The sequence below is a fragment of the Arachis hypogaea genome, chromosome 4 (assembly GCF_003086295.3).
Source record: "Arachis hypogaea cultivar Tifrunner chromosome 4, arahy.Tifrunner.gnm2.J5K5, whole genome shotgun sequence".
Classification (NCBI taxonomy): domain Eukaryota; kingdom Viridiplantae; phylum Streptophyta; class Magnoliopsida; order Fabales; family Fabaceae; genus Arachis; species Arachis hypogaea.
The window spans coordinates 5,309,690-5,333,448 of NC_092039.1; the positions used below are offsets into that span (position 1 = coordinate 5,309,690).

Sequence of the window (23,759 nt, forward strand, 5' to 3'; positions counted from 1 at the left end):
AAAGCTTGATACTTATATTAACAAGGTGGAGCAATGTGTATATTTTCCCTAGTCTTTGGTAACTTCCTTCAATGTATATGTTAACAATGTGTACACATCTCTTGATAATTAGTATTTTTCCATCAGGACGATCAAAATCAAGGTCATTTAGTTGTTACAACGTGCATGAATGGAAAATACAATTGATTGTACACATCCATGCTGATAACTCCCCAAGAAGCAAATAAATTATATTTGATTAAATCCATGAGCAGAGACAATGGTACGGGGCTTATTAGATCCTTTGCATTTGAAAGCTAGAAAATTATTTTCAACCATGACAAACATAACCACTTGAAAATCAAAATTCGACCATCAAGTTCTTAACATTCCAACTTTCAGTAAAGGTAAAAATGGCTGTAACTTGCCTACATTATATAATTTTAACAGAAGCTACATAAGATATTCTCATTGGATGTCTATGTTGTTACAGAAGAAATGATGGGCACCGGATACCATTCTTAATTTCCAAGAAAATGTAGGGAAGCACAAAAGTATAGTTACCGCCTTAACGATTTATTGGAGTGTGCATACGCTGGACGATACTGTTCACAGCATCTCGGGACATCACCAATGTGTCATGCAACAAAATGCTGTACACATTCAATCCCTGCAAAAACATATCACATTAAACATAAGCAAAGGAAGCTTTTAAATCTGGTCCGCATACATGGAACACACCACATAATGATTCAATTGTAGGCTAGCAAGTTATTGTTTTGATACAAATACCGTGATATTAATCATATTTCACATATAATTGACACGTTGGAAGCTAATTAAGCAGTATTTTTTCGGGTATTCGTATTTTTTTCTCCCCAAGAGAAATCGAAAAAGTTGTGTGTTAAATTGGAAATGAAACTTACAATGGCAGGAAGTACGTTAACATAATGTAGATTTTGTGTAGCTAATTTCAACTTTTCATCTATGGGGCCTCCATCTACAAGCAAAACTTTCTTGGTGCTCTCCATTTGATTGTAATAGCTTACGATGTTCTTCGTTTTATGCGTCGGAACCGCCAGGTCATCAAACACAAGAAGCTGTAGAAATGCCATCCTTCCATTTGAGTATACATAGCTCGAGAAACAAACCCTCATTTAATACATTGTAAGCCAGCGAAGAAAAAGTAAAAGGGGGTGGGGTGGAGAACAATTCCAAGCAGTTGGAAGAAATCAATGAACATCTTAACATACAGACTTATAAGAATAAACAATGTAACATACCCGACTAGAATCATTTAGATGTCATTTGGTTAATGTAAACTATTCAATATGGTGTCAGGATAGAGATATATGCCCAAAAGAACCATTGGACTTACAATAAGAAAGGAATCAAATGACAGTTGATGCAGAAGTATCATACTTCTCATTTTTTCCCCCTCCAAGTTATTTTCTTGGTACTGTTTAGTTTCTTAACATGGTTCTGATGTACTGAGTAATCACAGTAGTGAGGACTACCACATGACTTTTTGATGACAAAATTGTAAACCACTGAGAGATCTGTATTTTTAGGTTGGGAATAGTGTGCAGTTAACCTAATATAAATGGCACTCGGACTTTGTATTCAACATTCATACGATATACCTTCTGTTGACATTTCTGACACTAGAAACCCAAGCTATTTGTTCTAACTTCATTTTCCTCCTAGTGGAAATAGCAACATCAATATCAACGACAGAAAAGCCCCCTAGTGGAACCAGAACATCGTGTATCTTTCTAGCTTGGCTACTAAACCATTAAACAACCAGACAATATAATTACAAATTGAGAGCTTACTGAAATGAGAAACCACAATTTATTAGCAAAAATGTACAATCATGCAACAAATGAATGAACCAAGATGACAAAAGCATGAAAGGAAACAGAAGCAAAATATGTCCTATTTTGTGCATGGAGGACGGTGATGGAGGTGGAGAAAAGACTTGCCTTTCCTTCTGCAACACGAGCTGACAGTGCAATCTTAAGCCCTAGACGACGAACCTTCTTATTCAGTTTGAAAGCATGGCTTCGGGGCTTAGGCCCATGCTTAGTTTCACCTCCCCTAAACTGTTGCAATCCATTAAGTTATTTAATTTTAACTTCCAAAGATAGAAATTATGGGAGCGGAAGGGAAGAAAAATAGTGGAGAATGGAAGGATAAAGGGAGTTCAAAAGACTAGAAATCAACTAGCAGAATGCTTCACTACCTGAGGTCCACGCAATGAGCCATGCCTTGCTCTACCAGTTCCCTTTTGTTTCCAAGGTTTTCTCCCAGTCCCGCTGACCTCACTGATAGTTTTTGTTGAGTGTGTTCCCTGTTGATTCAGTCAATTAGCATACACAGAAAAAAGTTTTCCCAGATATTGATTTCATTTCATACTACTATGATATAAATTATATCTCTAAAACCATTATATATCTTTTTTCTTATGGAAATTAATTTTATTAAGAGAAAAGAGATAAGACATCCTCGCATTCACACAGATACATAAGATAAGCTAAGACAGAGAGATAAGCCATGTAACAGCACATGGTCATTCCTTTGAATATTAGCAAGAGGAACAACACTATGCAGACTAAGTCTTGCACACCTAAGGGAAGCCAAAAAAGAAAAATTTATCCTATTCCAAATGAAATCAATAACTGATAAATAGGAACTTTTAAAAATCTTTGAATTACTTTTCAACCTGAAACAAGTAAACCAAAACACTGCATAAACTAAGGACTGCCACAGAAGCTTTGCTTCTTTACACAAGCCAAAACCTCCAACTTAGTGAGTAGAAAGAGATCCAAAAACACCAAGAAGCTATTACTGTAGACACCTCTGGATCACACATAACATGTGTCCAATGTGCAACAAACTTTGTATTCCGAAACATCATGCAGTCACTACCTGTTGTCGTTTCGCAAGCTGCCATCTAACAACACGATGAATAATGTCCTTCCTAATAGGCACATCGAAAACATCTCCAGCTAAAACCATGAAGCCCTTGTCTTCATTATGAAAGTTGGTCACTGGAATTAAAAGATCCTGACAAAGCCCTACATCATAATAAACCACATTCAGTCGATTCTGCAAAGTGGACAATAAAACTTATCTCATATTCACATATCAATAATCTAACCACATAGAAATCCAAGTCTAGAAGTCAAATACCTATCCTTCCAAAAACAGATACCAGAACAATATAGAACCATATTCATAACCGAAATGCTTCAAAGTTCAAATTACTCATCATACCTATCGTACGGTCAGGTGTTGCTACCACAGGCTTTGTGGACAACAATTCAGATGGAAATGCACCTTCATCAGCTCCAGGAGTCAAAATAGTGGTAGAAAACCGTCGAATCATTGACCTGGCCTACATTGAAATTCACTACACAAAATTATCAAACAATACAATCAATAAACAACCAGTATAATAGAAGGTTCAGTGATTAAACACTCATTCAGTGACAAATTACCAAAAGAAAGCCAGAACGTTCTGCAGAAAACAGTCCTTCCCCGTATAAACTACTGCAAGTACCTGTAGTAAAAACAATAATTTCAAACAAAAGTAATCATAAATCGTTACATGAAAGTTAACATTTTTTATTCCTAAAGCGCAAAAAACAAAGTGGTGAGCATGCAGAAAAACAGTGTACCGTGTGATCTATGAGAAGCGGCGAACTTAGCACCGTTAGATGAAGGTCGACCTACTGAATGCAAAGCACGAAACGAACGCAGCATTCTTTTGGAGATAAAGGCCGCCATAGTTGCTGAACATACAATCTATGGTTCCAATCGCAACAAGTGGTATTTTTTTTATCCTGACCCTGCCCTCTTGAATTTAAGAATTAACAATGAGAAAGACAGGGGGGAAAAAACAACAAATTGAAATTGAAGAAAAAAATAACGACGGAGAAGAAGAAGAAATCACCAACAGTGAAGGAGGCAGAGAGTTTCCGCAGTAAGAACAGAGGAGGAACAAAGGTTTAGGGGGTTTCTCAATTTTTTTTGGGTCCGAAGGGTGGGGTTGGCAAAAATAAAAAATAGTTGAGCCAGTGGAGCCCAAATTTTATTTACCCAAATCTGGTTCCCAACAAATGGGATTTGATTTTAAAAAGAGGAGATACTACTAAAAATTTCAAGTGTACCGAAAATACTTGTTCCATTTATTTTAACCGTTGATTTTAATTAATATATATTATATATATTTTTTATTATTCAGATCAACGATTAAAACAACTGGAATACGGATGATTCCGGTATGGTGGAGCTTTGGTGAAGAAGATTTTTGCCTCTTGAAGGACGTTGAGGATTGCTGCCATAATCGAAGCCATCTGAAAATTTTCCCTGTGCTCATTGATGTTATCATCTTACACAGATATTTTGAAGAAGCTGAAGTGCTCCAGAAAATGCTCTTTTTAACATCATTGATTGCCTTAAGGTTTTTTAAGTTATGACTATGTGATATGAGTTTGGTGGTTAAAAACTTCAAAATAGGATCCTGCCATATAATTTCATGCACTTTAATTTAATAATAAAGACCAATAATATATATTTTAGAAAAAATGACAAATAGATTATTGACTTTTTAATTTGTGAATATTTAAGTTCTCGAAGATTTGAAAATACATTTAAATTCTTAAATTTTTCATATCAATCTCTCATGTTCACTTGGTTTATCATATCCAATAAAAAAAAATCAAACATAACTCACATTGTATTGACTTGATTGATACGGATGTGTACATGTGAGATAATTTTTAAAATGAAACAAATTAGATATAGAAATCAATGTGTCCAAATTTTAAAGAGATAAAAGACTTAAATGTTCGTGGACTAAAAAATCATATCGATTTGTCCTTTTTTCTATATTTTATTTAGTATCTCTTGCCTTTAGATTTTAGACAATGTAAGGTTCTTGAGCATTATTACAAAAACACAAATGTTAGTCAATTATTTCTCTTATATTTATTTTGTATTGAAATGTTTGGGTAAATTTTAAAAAAAGATATTTTTTGAGTGATCTCTTTTTTAAAAAATATTTTAAAAAAATAAAAATAATTTTATATTTAAATATTTTATGTAAAAAAATCTTTTTATTTTTTAATTATATTTGGATATATATAAAAATATTTATTTATTTATTTATTATGTAAAAAATATTTTTTAAGTATTTTTTTAAAATAAAAAATTTAACTTATAAAAAATTATATTCTTAATTTTTCTAATACTTTTACTTTTATTATTAAAAATTTATCAAACACACTAAAAATAAAAAATATTATATTTTTCCAACTTAATAACACCTTAACAAACTCTAACAATAACTAAATTTCTATTTTTTTTTCCTACTAAAATAGAAGTCCCATTTTGGAATTAACATAAACAACTAGAGAGTTGTTTTTTCTTCTTTTGTTCCTCACCCAAAATTGGTTTTATGGGATTTGGCAAGAGTAATCAGCAATCAATAGCTTTATTATTTTCTTATTATTTTATTGAAACTTTATATATTCATAAATCAACTTTATAAATAGTATCATCATTCATCACAAGTTTGTTGACATTCACTAGACCCGACCTCACATGAAGGAGTAAAGGACCATCCAAAAACCAGGCAGCAGCATAGAGAACTTCAAATTATATACTGTATTTATAAATCTTAATCATAACTTAGAATAATGCTTAACCTCTAGCTACTACTTACACACAAATAATAATAACAATAATACAGGATAAGTATAAATAATTAAGGTCTTAATTAAGTGATCACACAATAATAAGCTTATGACTGCTTTGCAATTAATAATTAATTAATTAATTAGACATAATTAAGCAATATGTTTCTAGAGCATTGTGTTGGGGAGATCCATGGAAAATGGATTGGCAAGAACATTATCCATGTAATAATGTGGATGAGTTGGATCCACCACCACAAATTGCATGTCCTCAGAAGGCTTCCAGTGGCGTTTCCTCTGATTAATAAACCAATTGTTAATTTGCTTCTGATCCAAACCAGTGGATTCTGCTAGAGCCAGCTTCTGTGATTCCTACAATTCCACAATAATAATGTGTTGATAATTATTTTAATTTGCATGCATGCAAGATGCTTAATTATTCTTACAAGGAAATAATGATAATACATACAGAAGGGTAAGGCCATTTGTAATGTCTGCTCCACCATTCAAGTAATTGTTGCCTTGCTTCTTTGGGAAGCTTCCCTTTCTTCCTCTTCTTCATGAACTCCTGCTTCAGACTTCCCAAGTAGCCACTGTACTTGCGAAGAAGCTGACCCTTCAATTCCCTGTCTTCTGCCTGAGGATCTATCAAGCTTTGTAGATCTGCATCTTCTTCAGATGATCCATTATTCCCATCATTTCCCTCGTTGCTACCTGATACATGAGTTTAATAATCACTATAACTATTAATTAACTAGTTTTTTAGCCACCCATTATTTGAAAAACCATATATATATATATATATATATATATATATATATATATATATATATAAAGTACTTATTTATTGTATATTTTCTCATGTCTGAGTCTTTTTCTTTTAATTTCCTCTAAAAGACTAAAAGGTATTCTGTCCCATATTTGTGTCCCACACTTATATTTTTCATTTTTCACAATTTTGTAACAACATCATATCATATATTCAACATTACACATGATTCTTCCCAAAATCAAACATGTGAAAATTTACCCATGATAAAGGAAGGAGACACATGGGACAGAACAACTGATTTCCCTCAACAAAGCACAGTTCAACTATAGCAAATTAGACACTTTTAATAATGGTTAAACTTAAATCAAGTCAACTCTTCAATCAATGTAGAAAAGTACATATAACCAACCAAATTCAGACAGAATATGCAAGGTACAAAAATCATAGGACAATAAAAAAAAAGTAACACATTGTTCACTTTCTTTTTCTCCAATACAAAAAAAATGAAAATAAGGCAATGAATGAGTGTGGTAGCTGCCTTTAAAGCCATATAAGTGCCACCATTATTTCAAATAGCAGCATACATTTTATATATCAAGCCACAGAAGAATCATGAATGGGATAAAAAATTTTAAAGAACTTAAGTGATTGATTTTATAAATACAAAGGTGAAGATAAGTACAGAACACAATGATTAGGAAATAATTGATTCAACAAAATGGAGGGTATATATAACTTCAAATTAATGCATAGGTTAAAGAGCCTGGAGACCAATATGGCCAAAGAACATTTGAAAATAGAAACTCATTTTTCAAGAAGCACAGTGGCCCTAAACCCTAAGACTGATGAGAAGAAAAGTATACACAACAAATGTGATTAACTTAGTCTATTTTTTCAAAATAAGATATCAAGGGCTACTCTATTATCACAAATGAGCCCTAATAAAAACATATAAAATTTCTATTTCTATATATACTAACAAAAACTGACCTGTTCTTTAGTCTACCCAATTACATTAGTAGGTTAGAGATAGGAAGAAAAATACAAGCTTTTTGTTTTTGCTCTATGTATTTAGTCTCAAGACATTGACTAAAAACAACCAAAGAAAGCAGGTAATTAACTATGGAAGATGAAACAATTGAAATCATAAACCAGAAAAGCATGCAGCTAAAGTAGTAGTAAGTAAGAAAACACTGTTGGTTGCTCTCCTAAAATAGAATCTTTCAGGCTTTACAAGAAAGACACTATATACTTATTTTGGCCCATCACAGTTAGAAGCTTGATGAGAAAACATTGATTCAGCAAAAAGCTTGGTCTTGTTGACATATACAAGCCAGCATATATGCTATAGACAAGCTCCTACTTATTTTTCTTCATGGTAATACTCATCAACATTATAGCAGCAAAGTTTGACTAGTATTAATGGTTGTCACATTCAATTGTATATTCTCAACCAGCCATGAACACTGTTTAGATTTGACAGTGTGTGCAAATAATTAAATCACTATCATATATAACATCATGAACATGTACACTAAACAAGCATGAGAATATGTATCTGCACCCGCAGACACAAATATACGCAGAATATATAGTTATTTCAATACCTATAGTAGTCACAATACACTACACAAATATATTCTAATCATATAAATAAAGTTGATGCATGATCTTTGAAAAATAAATAAAATTAAAATTCCTAATCTATCATTAAGACAAATAAAAAAAGTGATATCATATCATCTACATGACATTTATAAAGTGATGTGTTTTGATTGAGTGAAATCAAAACATTTCATGCAAAAATTTACTCATCACTGTTACAAACTCATTATATATATGTACCCTTTTGTTTAGTGTATGTAAAACCTTATTGCTATTACCAATTTCAGAAGAAACAAGAAACCCTAATCCCTAGGTTATATATTTAGTTCAAAAAACCCTAAATTCACGGACTAGTTGGCTGTTCATCCTCACAGACATGAAATCATCATTAAGTATATAGAAGAATATAGAATCTTTCACAATTATAATAAAGATGCAAAACCAGCAAAACTGAACGTCTCTGCACACATCAAATGGGGAAAATACATAGAAAAATAAAACACTTATATTTCCCAAAAACCATTATCTGAAAACATGTCAATTCATGCACACAGGAATAGGAAGAAGAATTAGCAAAGATACAAACAAAAGTTCATTCAATGCACTAACACCGAGAACAAAGAGAATCACACACACACACACATCATAGAGAATAAAACACGTTTCGAGCAAAGGCACCTTTTGCTTACTAGTGATATTTGAAACTCTTGAACAAAGATAAAAGGGTAAGCAAATTAAAACAACTACATCATTTTTCAGAAGGATAACGTCACCAAAACGTTAAACCAAAAAGATCATAATTAAAGCTGAAAAAGTAAAGTAAAAGTAGAGGCTTCAATCCACTTTAGCTTAATCAAGAACATGCATGCATGAATCTGAAAATTATCGAAAAATTAAAGAAATAGCAGGACTGATTACCAAGATCTCTAGAAGAAGAAGAGATGGTGAGATTCTTGAACTGAGACTCCATCCTTTGAAGGAAGATCATGGCTTCCTTCAAGGGTTTTGAAAGTTCTTGCTCGTACTTTGTGAGCATCTCACAGTAAGCTTCCATGAACTGATCCAGAGATGGATCTTCACCTAGGCAAGCTGATGTGTCTCCTGCAGCTGCCATTGACATGGCAGATGCACATGCTGCTTCTAACCTTGCCACCACTTCAGGTGGTGCTCCAACCTGCAACAAAGAGAAAAAAATAAACTCTCAAATAGGGTTCTGAGTAATCTCAGATCCGAAGTTTGTGATGTAGAGAAACTAATTAGGCATGGTTTTGATGATGAGTCCAAAATATTTTCAACACCTTTTGACAATTGACGTAAGCTGCCAAGAGGCGGTGATAGTGAGGATGGGCCATGATCTTTGCCTTGACAGCAGAAGAAGGAGAAGAGGAAGAAGAGCTTCCATTGTTGTTGTCCATGAAATAATATCCTAAACCAGTAGTAGTAGTAGTAGTATTGTTTTCAAGCATGAAAGAAGTGTTGGTATTACTATTGTTGGTGTTGTTGGGAAGGAAGATGTTTGCAATGTTATTAGAAGTAGAAGTATGATTTTGATGAGGAATAAGATTATTTGTTGGATGATGGGAATTAGTAGTGAGTAAAGGCATCATCATCATTGGAGATAGGCCACTACCACTAACACTGTTATTGTTATTATTACTACTACTGTTGTTGTTGTTTTCTCCAAAAGCCATGAAACAATTAGAAGAAGGGCCACCATTAGAGCTACCACCCTCAGCTTCCATAGCTGGATGGATATGATGTTGGGAGGGGGTCTCCCGGGTTTTATGGTAAAAGAATGAGTCTGCTTTTTCCACAGAAACAATCCTAAACAGTAGTGTCTACAGTGATAGTTGTTGCTCTCAGTCTCAGTAACAGTAACAAAGCCTGCAGAGATTTCCTTTGGAAAATGGGTGTGTGTGTGTGTTTTGGTAGGATTAACTCACTCACGCAGGTAGTTGCAGCTGCTCATTAAGATGGAGAGGGAGAGAGGGTTGTGAGGAAGGGGAGGGGGGTTTGATTTACCTTCCCAATGAAAACTCTTCTCCTCTCTTTTCTTCTCTATACTGCCACTGATACACTGCTGTTTCTGCCATACAAACAATAGCAGTAGAAAGAGAAAGAAAGAACGATCAAATCGAGGATGAAGAGGAAACGAAAACAAGTTACCTACATACACTACTGAATGAAGAGAAAGATAGGTTTTATTATGGGGCACGGAATCAATTACCTTCTCTCTCTCTTTTATGCCAATCTCTCCACTCATTTAATTAATATTCTTTCACCACTTCCTTTTTCTCTTCTTGCTCCCCACTCTCAAATCAATCCACTAATTAGATTATTAATTTAACAACTCATCTTTTACTTAATTAAGCATTTCTAACTGCATACATAAGTATTCAAGTGGCAGCAGGTTCTTGTGTGTGTTACTTTTAATTAATTAAATATTATTCTTGACTTGAAGTAATATATAATTAATAACGTTTAGCATGGAAATAAAAAGGCGCGCGTCTACAAGAAATAATTAAAACTGGTAAAGTATGTGGGACAGTGAGAATGTCTGTATGAAAAAATTTAGGAATTTAGTTATTTTTGTGTTTTGTGGTCTAACACTTAATTTTTAAAAAAATAAATAAATTTTTTATTATTAAATATAATCTTATACTATTAAAAATATTATTGATAATTAATTAATAATTATAAAATATAAAAATTACTGACCTCTTCACACTTCTCTGCGTGTATAGGAGCATAGATTTGTTGCAAATTATATATGTATGTGAGGATCCATAATAATAAGTAGCGTAGGTAGGATCACTAGTTCCCGTAAAAATACCGTAGTGAAAACTGAAAGCAATTCCATATTGTCGCTTCACATTGTCCCCCCTACCCTATAAAGAATGCTTATTATTAATTAATAACCACTTCTAATAAATCTAAAATATATTATGTACTTGACTTGACTTGCTACATAGAAGATATTATTAATAATCAGTTAATAATGATGAGATTATTGAGATGAGCAGGGACGTAGTAGGTTTGTAGGTGTCTAGGAATCTCTTCAGAATTGATCTATCTATCTATGTATCTATGTTGCGGTTAATCAAATGAAAGAATGCATCATCAGCCTGCTCATCAATTTTATTTTATTTTTATCTGTCTATCCATCTATCTATTTTTGCATCTTTATTCTTATTGCTCCCACGCTTCAAATCTCCACACATATTCTCACTTCAACTACAATATTTTCGCTTCCCTCGTTAAAATAAATAAATAAATAAACATTTCATGAGTACACTACTATCTAATATTATAATGTTATAATAGTTTAAAGAGAAACTCTTGGGTCTATGGCCAATAACTTTTAGTATTTTTAGTTATAATTTGAGTAATATAAATACTAAATTAATTTTAATAAATAAATTTTATTAATTTATATGTCTAAATTTTGAAAATATAAGTATAAATTGTATTAATTTATATGTATAAAATTTTGATAAATATAAATATAAATAATATATTTTTGTATATAAAATTTCTATAAATATAAATATAAATTATTATTAGTTAAATATTAATCAAAATTAATCATATTTACTAGTTATGTAGTATTGATGTAATTTAAATAAGCATTTCACCTTTTACTTGCCAATGTTCTTAGAAGTGTAAACTCTCTTGTTAGTTCTTAATAAATTGTTGTGAAAAATAAAATTGACGCAATAAAATTTAATATTTTTAACGATTATATATAGTGGCGTCCAGTCAAATGAAAAATAAATTACTTTTTATTATATTTAAATAAATTACCAGTTTTGTTTTACTAAAGACTACTTTGTTTAAAATGAAAATGAATAAGAGAGAACCATGTGATGAAATATATATCCAAAATTTATTATTAAAGTATATGTTATATTATCTCAAAATAATACTATCAGAAAATTATAAAATATTTTAATAGAGAAAATACAATAAATATCTTAAATAATTGTCATAAAAAAAAAGTAAAATAGATTTTGATTGGTAAGTGTAGGGTGGAAACGACAACGGATTTGGTGGAAAAAAAATTGGTTAATTTGAAGATAGTAATTATGATCTGGTGGACTTTGGATGACAGCATCATCTCAGCCTCAGGCCACCCTAATGGGCGGTGGCAACCTGTCAAAGACAAACCATCCCATCATATCCATCGGGTGCTCAAGCGTGCCATTAATTAATTATTAATTAATCAACACTTCATTTCCATTCAAAATGGAAATCAATATGGGATTCTGCTGTTAAATTTTGTTTCACTTACGACATCTTCCGTACGTCAAGGCTTTAAATTTTGTTTTATCAAAGAAATTGCAAATCAGCAGAGATCAGGTTGCGTTCCTCCTATTGTACCCACAACCACAACTGATGAGACATTTGCCGGATAATTACCAGTAATTCAAACATTTCATCAAAAATTTCGATGTCATCCTCACAATAGTGTCTAACAAATTTTAAAATATGATAAAAATAATTAATAATATTATATTTTTATAAGTGATATAAAAATTTTGTACTTAACAAATAATTTATTTATTTTATTTAAATTTTTGTGATAATATTTGAATAAATATTTAAAAGATATATCAATAAATTTAGAATGAAATTTGATCTTTAAATTTTTTATTTTTTAAAAAAATAGTAATTCACAATTAAATAATTTTTTAAAAAAATTACTTGACATAAAATTATCAAATTTCATAAACAATCTTATTTTTTTAATAATTATTGCAAAAAATTATATCAAAATTTGATCTCTTAAGTATTTATTTATTATTTAATGAGAAATACTACAAGGATAGTAACTATTATTATTTTTTGTTAGTAACTGGCCAACAATAATTTATACTCATATTTATAGAAATTTACACACAAGAAGCATATAATTTGTATCTATATTTATCAAAGTTTATATACATAAATTAATATAATTTATATTCACATTTCTTAAAATTTATACACATAAATTAATAAAATTTATTTATTAAAGATAATTTAATATTTATACTTATCAAATAATAAAAAAATACTAAAAGTTATTAGCTCTTAAATTTTCTCATATTTTAATATCTACACTTATTTAAACAGACGAATAAACTAAATACTTTAACGCTAAACCAATCTAAATTAATTTCAATAAAGAACTTCTTTAATTAGACATTGTTTCTCCCTTTTAATTTTAATTTTATTTGCTAAATGATTGTTACTTATATTACAATAATTTAACTTTTGTGTAATGATATCATAAAAGAGTTTTATACGTAATCATTTAATTGTATGTTTTTTTATCAATAAAAATAATTAATTTTTATATTTATTAAAAGTTATTCATATACATAATTAAATTAGATGCTTTTGTAAAATTATTTTACTACATATTAAAATTAAACTCATATTTTATATAGACAAATTAGTTTTATAAATAACAATTTTGATAATTATTAGTACATACAGTTTTGACTTTTAAATATTTCGATGCCCTTTCAATTTTTAAGTTTGCCCGAAATTAGCTACTTTTTAATATACTAAATATTGAACCATAGGCATCCAATTTTGTTATTAGGTATAAAGTTTCACAAAGTCAAAGTGTTTTAGGTCTACAACTCAAACATAAGTCATAAGATCAAGGAGTAAATGAATCCAAGTGCTTATCAATTTAACCAATCACATGTTGGTTCTCAAAAATGAGCTAAACTTGAAGAAACATTGGATCAATGAAAATTAAAAATAGTAACCCAAAATTCCAAAAATAACCTTCGGATGAAATTAATTTAAAAATAAAAGTCAAATAGGTTTCTAATCTTTTAAAACGAGAATATTTTTGTCTCTCAAGATTGAAAATACATTTCGATTTCTCACGTTTTAAAATGCGTGACAATTAGATCCCTCCGTCGAATTGAGCTTCAATTCGGCAACGGAACATGCTGACCTGAAAAAGTAGAGTGTTAGGTGTCCGTTTTAGTTGCTGATGTGGATGGAGAACAAATTTTTAATGGACAAATTCGTCTTTGATGCCTAACATCTTGCCTCTGTCATGCCGAGTTTCTGCTCAAAGACCCTCCTACTCTCCTCATTTTGATTATTCTAAAACTTCTTCGTAACTTGCTCTTATTAATTCAAAATCTCCATTTCACTATATAAATTCTTAGTGTTACTAACATACCTATCCATCTTTCTCACCATACCTTCCATATGCTTAACCAAAAACCCTAATTCATTGACATCTATGACCCCACTCACAATGTCACCATACACATGCTCAAATCCCTGCAATGCAGGAACAGAACACTTCTTCCCTAACCATATTTATGTAAGATTATATATATAAACACTAGCACTAAAATGAAGGCCTAAATTTGAGAGTTTTGAACTAATTCTAATCCTAACACATACAGTAATACCTGCAAGGCTTTTTCGAGAGAAGCATTAACCTTATACGTGTATGTATCACCTGTGCAATACCATAAAAATTTGCATTCCAAGAATTAAGTCACTATTTTCTGGGAGCACAAATATTGAAAATCATTCGATATATCAAAAGCATCATCCAGATGCTTAAAATTGACCTTGAAATATACACACAAACACACTAAATTGGGACCACTAAATACACAAATTGTTAATTTGTCATCACCTTTTTGGTCTGGTTGAAGTGGTATATCCAAACATGGCACATACATATAAGATAACCAACTGAGAAGAAGCCGACATCAAACTAACCAATATCCTTTTCTGGAGTTTGGTCAAACAAGAACTTTGAGGTAGCCATGTCACCAACCTTTGCATAGCTATCAATCATGATCGCGAAAGAAGCAACACTCTTTTCTGGCATAGTATCAAGCACTACCCTAGCATTGCCCAAATTTTCACCTTCACAAAATCCCATATCATCGCATTCCATGATGTCACATTCATCTGAGGCATTTCATCAAACAGCCTCTTTGTCTCCACCATATCCCTAACTTTCACATAACCAACCACCATAGCCGTCTATGAAACTACATTCTTCTCAGACATTCCATCAAACACCTTGTGAGCGTCACCAATCTTTTCACATTTTCCATACACATCAACCAAACAGGTTCCAACAAATATATCACCTTCAACCCCCACACCTCAACGCTGAGCCATGGAGCAATTTTCTTTCGCAGGATCTGCACATGCTTGAACAGGCCTTAATCACAGAAGAGTAAGTGTACCTATTAGGAAGAGACCCATGTGCCTTCATGCGAATAAAAGTAGAGAGGGTGTCGAAAAAATAACTTCCTTTGGTGTGGGCTCCGATGAGGGAGTTCCAGAGAAAAGGGGAATGGCCAAGGACGTGGTCGAAGACAGAGGTGTAATATGAAGCAGTGGCGGCAAAGGAGGCGGAAAGAAAATGAAGCGGGAGATGATGAGGTGATCTTGCTCTAAACCTCGTTGGATGATGGAGGCGTGGACTTGGTAGAGGTGATGAATGGTCTTGCAGGCCTTAAGAAGGGTGATAATGGCGGCAGTTGAACGCGACGGAGAAGAAGAGTGTCGAAATATTGAATTCATCGAAAGAACGGCGTCGTTTTGGCCTTAAAGAACGAATTTGTCGACTAATAGTTTATCCCAATCCACTTCAGCAAGTGTAACGGACACGTCATTTTCTACCCCTTCATGTCAGATGACTTCGTTCCCATTTTTTGTCCAAAATAGACGGAAGGATATAATTATCGACCGTTTTAAAACGTGAGAAATCAAAATATATTTTTCAATCTTAAAGAATAAAAATATCTTCATTTTAAAAGGTCAGGGACCTATTTATCTTTTATTCTTAATTTAAATCAGTGCATGTATAAACAATAAGCTTGAGAATGAGACTAGACTTACCAAATATTGAACATTATTAATTTAGGTACAAAAGGTAATATAACACTAATTTGTACAACAAAAATATCATGTGTATAAAAAATTAATTATTAAATCGATTATTATATAATTGTGTATAAATATATATAATATTAATTATTTTTAATATATATTTTAAATTTTAACATGTATATTTTTTTATTGAAAACAGAAAAATTCGAATTCGTAACCTTTTAAGTGAGTATAAAGAGACTACGCCATTTGTAATATAATTTATTGGCTTTTAATATTAATTCTATACGAATGAATAATTTAATAATTAATATTTTTCTATAAATCTAATATAATTGTTTATATAATAGATCACAAAAACAAAAAACTATCTCACGCTCGAGGAGGAACTCGATCCATCTTGTCAATTTGCTAATACTACCATTATATTAAACTTATACAGGAAACTCATTTTCTTTTTGGTGCCAGTATTAAGGAATCTCTTTGATGTTGATGTCAGCAATTATATATACACGCAAGAAACTAAATGATTATTAGATTTGAACATATCCCATTTCCCCATTTATTTTTCGGGTCGAAATCCATATTCCTATAAGAACAAAAAATTAAATGTTTATAAGTTCAAAAAGCAATTTGAAGATAAAAATTAAGGAATAAGATGTTAAAGTAGTAGATATATGAATTAATTTGGCATATGAGAATAAAAAGAAAAATGAAAATGTGCATTTTTGGGTAGGTTTATATATGGAATATATGTTCCTTTCAGCGCTATAAAATGAGTGAAAGAGCAGTTCCTTCTTTATCATAAGATATCCCCTGAAAGCTCCACTTTTGCTCCATAATTGAGCTTCTCAGTTCTGATCATCAGCACCTGATAATGACACGGGAAACTTAAGAAAGGACCTATGAGTTATTGCGCACACACATTGCGTCAAGGACTAATAAATCATTTCCAACTATATATAGCACTACACCACTATACTCCAAAATCCATTGAAGTCTCTTCAAATAAAATTAGGGTTTTAGTTAATATGTTTGTATTTTTTTAGATATATTCAAGTTATCAAATAAAAAATTGGGTAAAGTATATTTTTTGTCTCTGAAGTTTGATAAAAGTTTTAAAAATGTCCCTAAGTTTTATTTTATTTTAATTTTATCCCAAAAATTTTCGATTTGCATCAAATTAATATACCCTTGATGGCTAATTTTTCAAAAAATTTAAGATCAATTCAACAACAATTTCATAAGAACAACCCTCAATACAAACAAATCAAGCATAATTTTCATGCATTATTGTTAGATTGATCTTAAATTTTGTGAAAATTTAGCCATCGATGATATATTTGATGCAAATCGAAAATTTTTGAGACAAAATTAAAATAAAATAAAACTTAAGAGTATTTTTGAAATTTTTGTGAAATTTTAGGGATAAAAATTTATTAATAATAATTTAATCTTTTAACGTATTTGTTATGTATTCATTTTTTTAAATATATTAATAATAATTTTAAAAGGCATGTTAATTAAATCCATATAATTAATATCACCCCATTTATTTGCATTGAGATATCGGATGTCTGCCTTTTACCAGGCAAACAACTTTATAAGACTAATTAATATCATCCCATATAATTATTATTATTTTAAAAAAAAGTATCATTAAAATTAGTTTTCCTAGGAGTTTAACTGAATTGGATTAAAGTTAGCCAAATTTTCTTAATAGAAAAATCAGATGAAGGGAGTTGAATCACGTCCAAAGGAGGTTCATCTAATTAAGAAACACTTTATTTGGATGTGAATTGAAGAGAGAGAGAGAGAAGCAATAGAGTGTGTGGATGGTGAAGGGTAGATAGTAGAGACAAAAGGGGTAGTAAGTAGTAACAGTTTGGCCGCCACTTAAATGAAGTTATCAATATTTGTGTCTTTGGCCGAAGTGGCACATACATCTAGCTAACACGCGTGCAACATAATCAGCAAACAAAATCTTAATTTCCCGCTTAATCTGTTTTAGTTTTATTGTAATCGTATTTTATGAATTAGATTCATTTTGGATTGTTTTTTTTTAATATTTAATTTTTATTAAAATAAAAATTAAATAAACAAAAATTATTTTTTATTTAAATAAAATTTTAAAAAATTTAAATATTAAAAACGTTTTTTATTTTTGGTTTTTTAAAAAATAAAGTATAATTGACTTTTAGAAAAAAAAATTATTTTTTGATAAAAATATTTTTTATTCAAATAATTTAATTAAAACCAACACTTAGACTTGATTGATAATTTTTTATTTTTTAAAAATTAATTTTTAAATTATATTTTTTTTAATTTTAATATATATTTATGATTAATAAATTAAATAAAAAATAATTTTTAATAAACACAAACAATAATAAATATGTTTGGTTAAATATTTTTAAAATTTAAAATATTATAATAGACAATAATATAAAAATTAAACTTGAATATTAATTAATGTACGAGATTATATTAGTATAAGTTCTTTAAAATTTTCACCTCATATGTTTTAAAAAATATCCTTATCTTTTAAAAATTACAAATATAAATATGTAATCTTTTTTATTTACTAAATACAAAATGAAAATTTTGTGATTTTAAAAAACACAAACACATTTATAAAATATTTTACGAGGTCACGTCTTATATTATTCTAAAATATAGATTGTAGGTCTCATTTTAAATGGTCCAAATTTATAAACATCAATAAATGATATTTAGACTATTTTTTATATTAGTAAATTTATTTGATCTGTTAATAATAAAAAAAGATTGACTAAAAAATTAGCTCTGATTTGTATATCCAAATCGAAATAAATTAAAATAAATCATATAAAGAAGAAAAAGCTAATTTAATCAGGCTATTAATAGAATAAAAAGAATTAGATAATTATCTATTAATTATTTATATTTATAGTTAAATTAAATGTTAATTTAGTGTTAAAAATTATAATTTTAGTAATTATCAGAATATTTGTGTTTAATAAAAATTAATTAAGAGTCTAATGTAAAGTCTAACACGTTATTTTAATTTTAATTTTAATTAAGTGCTAATTATAATCTTTTTAATAAAATTAAGGTATTATTTCATTTCAAATACACTATTTTAATTATAATTTCTAAATCAAATGACCTAATGTATGTGTTTCTTTTTCCTTCATAATTAACAAAAATAGTTAAAAATAAGTGAATATAATTTGTTTATAAAACTGATTACGGTATAATTAATTAAATATGTTAGACCAATTATTTGTCTTTCAGTCAATAAGAGAGTAACTATGTCCACATCATATTTAATAACTTCATTGATCCTCCAGTTTTTGGTTCTGATCTTCACACACACATGAATTTACCTCTCGACGATCAATCCAATCAGTGGGTCCTAAATCTCCTGACAGATTTTTTTCGTACAGAATTGATCATGAATTCTCTCTTCATTTAAGAATCCACTTGATTTAACAACTGTGAAGTGAAGCCATGTATATAGCTTGCACAAAACAAATTTGTATAATTTAATAATAACCAACCACTTTGCTTTAAAGAATATACGATTTTTATTAATAATATATGAAACGAATATAGTGAATACAGCGTATGGGATATGGATAATTGAGGTCTTGATTCTATCTCAATGTATTTTTACATTTCTAGACAGACACACAATTGTATCCAAAAAATAAAAGTAGTGAAAAAAAATTATAAATGAAAAACGAAATACAGTATTATTTTAGTTTAAATCTCAATTTATTCTTAACATTTAAAATAGTGTATTTTTTATTTCAGAAGTTTTATTTTGTTTTATTGAATTTTCATTAAAATTAAAATATTTAATTTTAAATTTATTTTGTTATTATTATTATTATTTAATTATTCTGTCTTTCTAAAATATCAAAGCATAGTAAAAAAATTATTTAGAATAAAATATAATTTTAAATAAAAAATTATAAAAATTAATTTTCAGTTAGTTAATATTAACTAATTTTTATAAACAAAATTAAATACTAAAGTAATTTACCACAGATGATAAAAGTCATTAGTGTCTCTAGTTAATACTAATTATTTTTTCCCTTAACTTCACATAGCCAATTAAACAGTTATCCAATTTGGTGTGCTATACTATATATATTATATGGAAAATAATGGTATAAATTAAAAAATATTTTTTTGTTTGTATTAGGGTATCTATTAGGTTGGAAGTCCAATGATAGTACTGCAAAGGCAAAGTGGATGACCCTTCAAGCAAGTAAGCTCCATTCTCATTATTGAGTTAGCATCAAATTCGAGAGAAATGGTTAAGAAACACAAGACTCTCATTCATAACTTGCGTTGATAAATTAAAACATATTTAATCCGATCAGACTATATATATATATATATATATATATATATATATATATATATATATATATATATATATATATATATATATCATTGAATGAAGGTGAATTATATGGTAAAAATCTAAATTTACATATCTTTTTTTATGTGATGAAAGAGAGATTAAAAAAGTTAGGACCTATATTTTGAACATTAATAAAATAATAAAAAATAATTATAAAAAGAATTTATATTTTCTTTATACAACTTCAATCTGTATAGTAGAGTATCTCTTGAATAAAACTATAGATTAAAAACCAACAAAGCAACGGTTACTGTATGTATATTATAACAGTTATGATTTTTTAATTTAATGCATCCCAAAAAAAAATATAGATGAAAAAAAAAGAAAAAAAAAAGAAAGTAATTGTCCCGCCATGTGTGTAGTAGTAGTGTTGGGCACATGGGAAGTTAAAAGAGTATTGGTTGGTTAGGTGTTGATGTAGTTAGGGTTAGGGTTAGGGTTGGAAAAGGAGTTTGTACGCGAATCCGTCACAAGAGCGTAAGAAGAAAAAGCAACGCCAAAGTTGAGACTTGAGAGACGTCACTGCTTATGGTGGGTCACACAAACCCTAGCTACCATAGCCCTCTACCAAGCAACCTTTTTTCTTCTTCTTTTTTTTTTTTGTGAATTTTTTTTTATCTTTCGTTCATTTTCGCTATTCTCTCACTTTAAGTCACGTCTATGGACAGTTGTATGATTGACATTAAGAAAAAGGAAAAAGTAATTATTTTCAATAAAATTAATTAATTACCGTAGTGAGTTGGATTTATTGCGCATAAACAAATAGTACGATGAATGAAATGAACCGATCATAAGGATAAGAATGGTGTGGCAACTGGAACAGTTACCAGCAGATACGAATAATTTTAGGTTCGTTTTAATTTCGCATCAAATTATAGGAGAGACTCACTTTAATATCTAAAAATTGAAAACCAACAATTCAGTCTTAAGTTGTGTTGATGAGTCGTATTAACTTGTTACTATACCTGCTATTACTATAGCATCATAGTTTATTAGTTTAGTTTTACTATATTAACTTGAGAAAGTAATGGAATAATGAGATTTATTGGCCGATGAATTATTATTAATATAAGACGAGATATAAATTTTAATACTATGAGTTAATTATTCAACCAATTCAATTAATTTACAAATTAATTATAACATGTTACTTTATATTGTAAAATAATTTAAATAAGCTATCATATTACTTATAATTATACTAAGTATATATTAAAATCGGTTAAATCAATTATTAATATAAAATACATATATAAATAAATTAAATCATAAATATATTTATTTATAAATACATGATTAATTTTAATATATAGAAAATGAATTTTTTTATATATAGGATATCTGTTTTCACTAATGAGAACTAATCTTTTAAGTACTAATTATTTACTACTACCATAAAAGTAATGTATAAAACTAATACCACATAAACAAATATAAATTTGTTAGAATGTCCAATTAGATTTTATGTAAATACAACAACAATAAAATTTTAGTTCGTTAGGTGATGTCAGCTAAATAGATAGATCAAATAATGTTATTGACTCTTATTATATATCATGTCTATGATAGAATTAATTATACGTAAATTTTATTTACTACTTCATATATGATTTTAATGGATAATTAGGTTTTATGTTAATAATTAGAAAATCTTTATAATGGTTAGCATGGTGGCACATGTTAAAGTAACTGGCAATTTGTGCCAAAATTGAAAACGACATTTACTAATCCTTTTTGGGTAAATCAATCAATGATTATGACACAGTGTATAACTTATGAACAGCCAAAGATGGTAACAAACACTTTCATAAGTGGCTTAAAGGAGGCAAGCAGCTTTTCTACAAGTGTTGTTAGTGTTGTCATTCGAAAAAAAGATAGAGCTCTTAATTTAATTAATATCAATGACAAATCTTAATTTGGTGTTATATTATTTGATTGATACTACTATATCCCAAAGTTCATCATGAGTATTTACTTTTTGTGCTAGAACATGAATTGACTTCTCCACATTATTGTAAGCTTATTATAGATTATTAAGGTGACAATATTTATATTCAAATCATAAAATATATATATATATATAACTTGTTATTTGTGGCAAATGGGGTTGAGGAAAGGACCAATAACAAAATGAAAAGCGTCCTATTAAAGCATGTTGGGCTGCCATTCCAAGTAGGTGTGGGTCTATTCCTTCTTCACTTTTTCTTCTTTGTTGCATAATCTCTTAAGGAATATGGATTTATAGCCCACTCTATGCTTCCATTTTTATGATATTTTTCACTCTTGCGTCAAAAAGAGTAAAAGACATTAACACAATAGTATTTGGACGTTAGGTACTCTCATTTTGAAGGTTTAATTTCTTAGGCATATTCCATTGTTAAAAATCCTCTTTTTTTAATTCCACCCTACTTATTAGGCTAATTTTTTTTGTTATCGAAATAGAAGTAGTGATATACTTTAACATTGTAATTTTTGGTGTTTTTTAAAACTGTAGAAGTATACAAATCGGAGGGTCCGATTTCTATACCTCAAATTTTTTAATTTTTTTTAATACAAATCGGACCTCCAATTTGTGTACCTCTAAAAATTGGACGGTCCGATTTCTGTACCTGTAATAAATCGGACTGTCCGATTTCTGCTTTTCTAGTTAAACGATTCCACATATATTTGAGTATAACACCCCAACAATCCACATTTTAAAAAAACACCACTTAAACTCCAATATTAAAAATAAAAAATCCTAGTTATTATTAATAGCTCATCAAAATTCACAAAAATGGAGCATTATTATGAAATATGTGACCCCAAAGGAGCATTATTCAAACTCTAGAATGTAAAGGAAATATATATCACTTTTTGAAATGACTAGTGATTAATTACATGACACATCTCACACCAAAATTTCTAAGCACTAGTTAACTAGTGACTAGTGCTTTTCTTTATGCTAATACATTTTTTGCTAAGGCTTTGAATGGTTTCCTCGTCATCATTTTTTTTTTTTGGGGTCTTGGCCCTCGTCATCATTTTTAGAAGACAATTCAAGACGTTTGCCTAGTTTCCATGCATTCCTTTTCTCCCTCAATACATGCAACAAAGCTGCCAAAGTCAAAATTCATTATATTCTCTTTTCTTTTCATGTCATTTGTTTTAGCATCACAATTATTATATTTGCTACATATATATATAGCCAAGGCTCAAATGCATGTTGATGCTTCGGACCGGAATTCAAGCCCTACCCATTCATATGATATATGGAATAATGTCTGAGCCATGTTATTAGTAGTTTACCAATTTTATACCTAATAATTTTTTTATTAATCTTTTTTTTTGAAACAAAGAAACTCAACACGAACGTGGAGCATAAAGTAGGAACAATAATAGAAATAAAAATAAACAACACCTGTTATAT

General features: G+C 29.5%; 2 protein-coding genes across 6 annotated transcripts; both read right to left on the reverse strand.

Annotated features, from left to right (window-relative positions):
• Positions 1–260: 260 nt before the first annotated feature.
• Positions 261–4,091, reverse strand: LOC112795947 (uncharacterized). 5 transcript variants are annotated; one of them, XM_025838172.3, is made up of 9 exons: positions 3,942–4,091; positions 3,663–3,833; positions 3,483–3,544; positions 3,259–3,379; positions 2,911–3,059; positions 2,225–2,332; positions 1,965–2,084; positions 906–1,079; positions 261–649 (listed from the first exon to the last, which is right to left on the reverse strand). In XM_025838172.3, exons 2-9 carry the CDS (start codon positions 3,769–3,771, stop codon positions 548–550), a joined length of 945 nt encoding a protein of 314 aa, XP_025693957.1. In that variant the 5' UTR covers positions 3,772–3,833; positions 3,942–4,091; the 3' UTR covers positions 261–547. The 5 variants fall into 5 exon arrangements, with proteins under 5 accessions (XP_025693957.1, XP_025693955.1, XP_025693956.1 ...); XM_025838170.3 differs by having other exon boundaries at positions 3,663–3,840; XM_025838171.3 differs by having other exon boundaries at positions 3,938–4,091.
• Positions 4,092–5,631: 1,540 nt separating this feature from the next.
• LOC112795948 (homeobox protein SBH1) lies at positions 5,632–10,279 on the reverse strand. Its single transcript, XM_025838173.3, has 4 exons — positions 9,357–10,279; positions 8,977–9,232; positions 6,151–6,395; positions 5,632–6,053 (listed from the first exon to the last, which is right to left on the reverse strand). The coding sequence occupies exons 1-4, from the start codon at positions 9,798–9,800 to the stop codon at positions 5,850–5,852; spliced, it is 1,149 nt and encodes a 382-aa protein (XP_025693958.1). The 5' UTR covers positions 9,801–10,279; the 3' UTR covers positions 5,632–5,849.
• Between the last annotated feature and the right edge of the window lie 13,480 nt (positions 10,280–23,759).